Source organism: Sinocyclocheilus grahami, unplaced genomic scaffold (assembly GCF_001515645.1).
Source record: "Sinocyclocheilus grahami isolate Dianchi unplaced genomic scaffold, SAMN03320097.WGS_v1.1 scaffold935.1, whole genome shotgun sequence".
Classification (NCBI taxonomy): domain Eukaryota; kingdom Metazoa; phylum Chordata; class Actinopteri; order Cypriniformes; family Cyprinidae; genus Sinocyclocheilus; species Sinocyclocheilus grahami.
Genome location: NW_015506114.1, coordinates 18,295 through 21,805, shown reverse-complemented (window position 1 = coordinate 21,805; position 3,511 = coordinate 18,295). Strand labels below are relative to the sequence as shown.

Sequence of the window (3,511 nt, the reverse complement as noted above, 5' to 3'; positions counted from 1 at the left end):
AGCCTATTAAGTCTAAATATGTAAGTATTTGGTGCTGTGATGAACATCATAGCAAATACACAAATCTGAATGGCTGTTTAAATCATTTAAACACGATTCAGGAACAGAAAGTAGTGCAGCTGCTTTGTTTACAGGGTTTCCGGGGTAACGGTTGCATTTAAATGAATTATTATTATTATTATTATTATTTCTGCAGTTTAGCCCATTTTCTGCTGTCAGAGAGTGAAAGTGGGCTTTCATCCAGAGCCATGTTCTGCCATGCACTTCTCGTCCGCGCTTGTTTACATCAGAGTCATTACATCCCATCATTTTGACCAGTTGATGGGAAAAGCATTCTTAAGATGCATTCAAAATTCGGAATAATTTGTAATATATAATTATTCACGGTATTTAGAAGTGCCCACGATAACAATATTGTGCATATTCATTACCGTGATATATCGCATCACCGAATACCGGCACAAGTCTAGTGTAGACTGAATATTTGTTTTGTATTTCCAAAAACTTTTGAGATTCTTTTGAGGCACTGATTTTTTTTCTTCTCCAGACATATATTCTGAGCCTCAATTAGACCATTGCCATAATCCTGTAATTGTCTGTCTAATTGTCTTCCAGTGTTTAAACATTCGCACTTATTGTTGTTTGGGAACAATCATAAACACTCCAGCACTCATTTATCACTGCTCACAAGTGAGAAAAAGAAAACAACAGCTCTGTCAGATTGTCACTTAAAACTGAACAGTGCTCCACAGCTTAATATCAAATTAGACAAATTGTTTAATTACACCACCACAAATTAATCGCCCTGTATTCAGATATTGAAGTGCCTCTGAATTTCTCTTTTTGTGAAAAGAACCCGTTTTCCTACTTTGTGTGTGTGTTATATTTTTTGTTGCTGCAATGGTTGCTTTGAATTACAGTTGGAAGAGATACCTGCTAATCTTAACTGCCAGTCAAGGAATATCACTTTGATTTTTATTACACTAAATTGATCCTTATTACTTAATTGCTCAAATTCACACCATGACCTCAACACATCACGCTCAAGTCTAAAACACTCTTTCTCTTTCCCTCGCTGATGTTTTTTCTTCTCCACCCAGATATTAACAGTGCTAAGATTTGTCTGCTTGTAGCTGTGTTATCACGTCTAAATGGGTGAAAATGGTTTTTTACTCTGGTCCCTTTTGGGAGTGCAGATATTGTCTTACGAGAATGAAGTGGGAGGTTGGAGGTAATCCCAGTGCCCTCATCTCTGCCGTTGGTTAACTCTCCAAACTGATTAAGAGCCTTTGGCAGGCACTATTTAGGGCACTCACAATGGAATACACGCACTGATTAGTGCTACGTTTAGGGGCATGAACATATTTTTCCCTTCCATTGCTTTGTTTGTAATATTTAATGAAAAAAGTAGGTTATGGATTTGAGTAAATTGTAATTTCCTGTGTACTTGTCTCATAACTGAGGTCACTGCAGAGGTTTTTGTTTGTTTGTTTTAAGAACTAGAGCAAACTGTAAGTTCTATAAGAAACAATTTTAGTCGTTTACATTGTTGAAAATGATCTATGTTAGTAATGATTTGACTTGAATTGATTTCAGTTGGAGTACAATAATCATATTACCAGACTGAAGAAAGACCGAAAGAAAATGGGGAGCAGGGGGGAATCGGAAGCGGACGAGGTAAGAGAAATTTATCGTGTCATCTATGGAAATTACAGTTCAGTGGGGAATTTACAAAGCTATCTGTGTGCCTTTGATAAAACTGCAGTGCTGTGATGGGATCCAATGGGAGTGTGTCGTTTTTTTGCAAAAGAAGAGAGTTGAGAGTTGTAGAGAAAAATACCACAACCATTATTCAGCATTTTCATATTTAATATATTCCTTGGAAGAGCAGGCGCGTGCCGCAGATTGATAGAAGAATCAATTGCTACTTTAGCGAAACACTTTCTACTTTGCCCTGCAGCTAGCGATGGAATCACTCAGCCAAGAAATTAACTTTTCCTCTCACTCCATTTCTTTTTTCCTTTCTTTCTTTTTTTTTTTTTTACTTCTACACTGAATCTGCCAGACAGACTGCGTGGTGTACAGTGTATGTTATTAAGCAGCTAACAGGCTGGTATTTAAGACCCTTATCAGAAAAGAAACAGAAGCCATGTTTTTTTATTATTATTATTATTAAAAAATTTTTTTGTTGATTTTTTTTTTTTTCTGTACCCATCTGCCACTCTTCCTCCGTAGTGCAGTATTTCTGTCATGAAACAGAGTTTAGGAGCATAGGATTGTTAATAAGATTAAAAGTTAAGACACTGATCTCAGTGCACTCAGCTGAACAGACAGTTGGAAGAAAATCTAACCTTGACCAAAAGAAATCCTTGTCAGTCTGTAAAAAGCCACAAAAATGATACCTTGAAATATTTTGATTAAAGTTTATTTGAAAAGAAGCCACTGTAACCTGAATTGTAAAGGTTGGGTTTTGGGGCCAAGGACTAGTGGAAGTAAAGCATGAGAGAATGGTATATCAGAAATGTAGCTCCCACTTGCTGGCAATAAGGTATCCTTGACCAACCAATTAATTTTTCACTTTTTAAACCTCTTAACTCCGTGTACTTGATATACCTTTTTTTGTTGTCTGCAGTTTTACTTTCTTTCATTTTCATGAATATAGGAAAGTAGTATATCACAATTTTACAGATATATTTGAAAAATATTTAACTTTGTACATTAGTCAAAATATTCAGAAACTCTTTCCATATGTATTCAAAAGGACATGCCTCAAAGGGTTACTGTAATTCCCCTTCAAATATTAGCTTACCCATAAATTCTCTCACATTTGTGTTTTTCCAAACCCATAAGACTTTCTTTTCTCTGTTGTACACAGAAGGAGATTCTTGCACATGACTTGTATACAGTATTCAAAATCTGTCATTACCGGTTGCTACGTATATGTTGTGTTCCACAGGAAAAAAGAAAATCATAGGTTTGGATTAGAGGTCGACCGATGTATCGGTTTTGCCGATTAATCGGCACCGATAGTTGATTGCTGGAACTATCGGTTATCGGCAAAAATCCTTGCCGATTGTTTTCCGGGTTGCGTCCATTGCTGGAGCGGCTGAGAAGGGTCTGCTGTCATTATACAGTGCGAGAGAGCCCTCTAGTGGTTGAAATCACTGAGAGCACGTGCAATTTGTTTAGACACGTGATACTACTGGAGCGGCTGAGAAGGGTCTGCTGTCATTATACAGTGCGAGAGAGCCCTCTAGTGGTTGAAATCACTGACAGCACGTGCAATTTGTTTAGACACGTGATACTACACGCAGGGCGGGAAACTTCAGACGCGGATTTAAATGCAGCCGACAGAAAATCCTGCCGTGCCACAGAGCGCCATTCACATAGTTTTCCTTTAAATTACATTATATTGGTCCCGAATCGTTGTTAATGTACATAATGAATTGTGTATTGTGCATATTCAGCAAAACATTTGTCTTTCTGTGGCTCTAATAAAGTCTGTGTGCTT

The 3,511-nt window shown here is 37.3% G+C and overlaps 1 protein-coding gene across 1 annotated transcript in view; it reads left to right on the top strand.

The window, feature by feature from the left end:
- The window catches only part of LOC107564445 (centrosomal protein kizuna-like), a 21,030-nt gene that overhangs the window by 13,976 nt on the left and 3,543 nt on the right, over nucleotides 1-3,511 (top strand). The window contains exon 3 of the mRNA XM_016249540.1: nucleotides 1,597-1,677. Within this exon, the coding sequence (XP_016105026.1) occupies nucleotides 1,597-1,677 (81 nt within the window). The remainder of the gene's footprint in view (nucleotides 1-1,596; nucleotides 1,678-3,511) is intronic.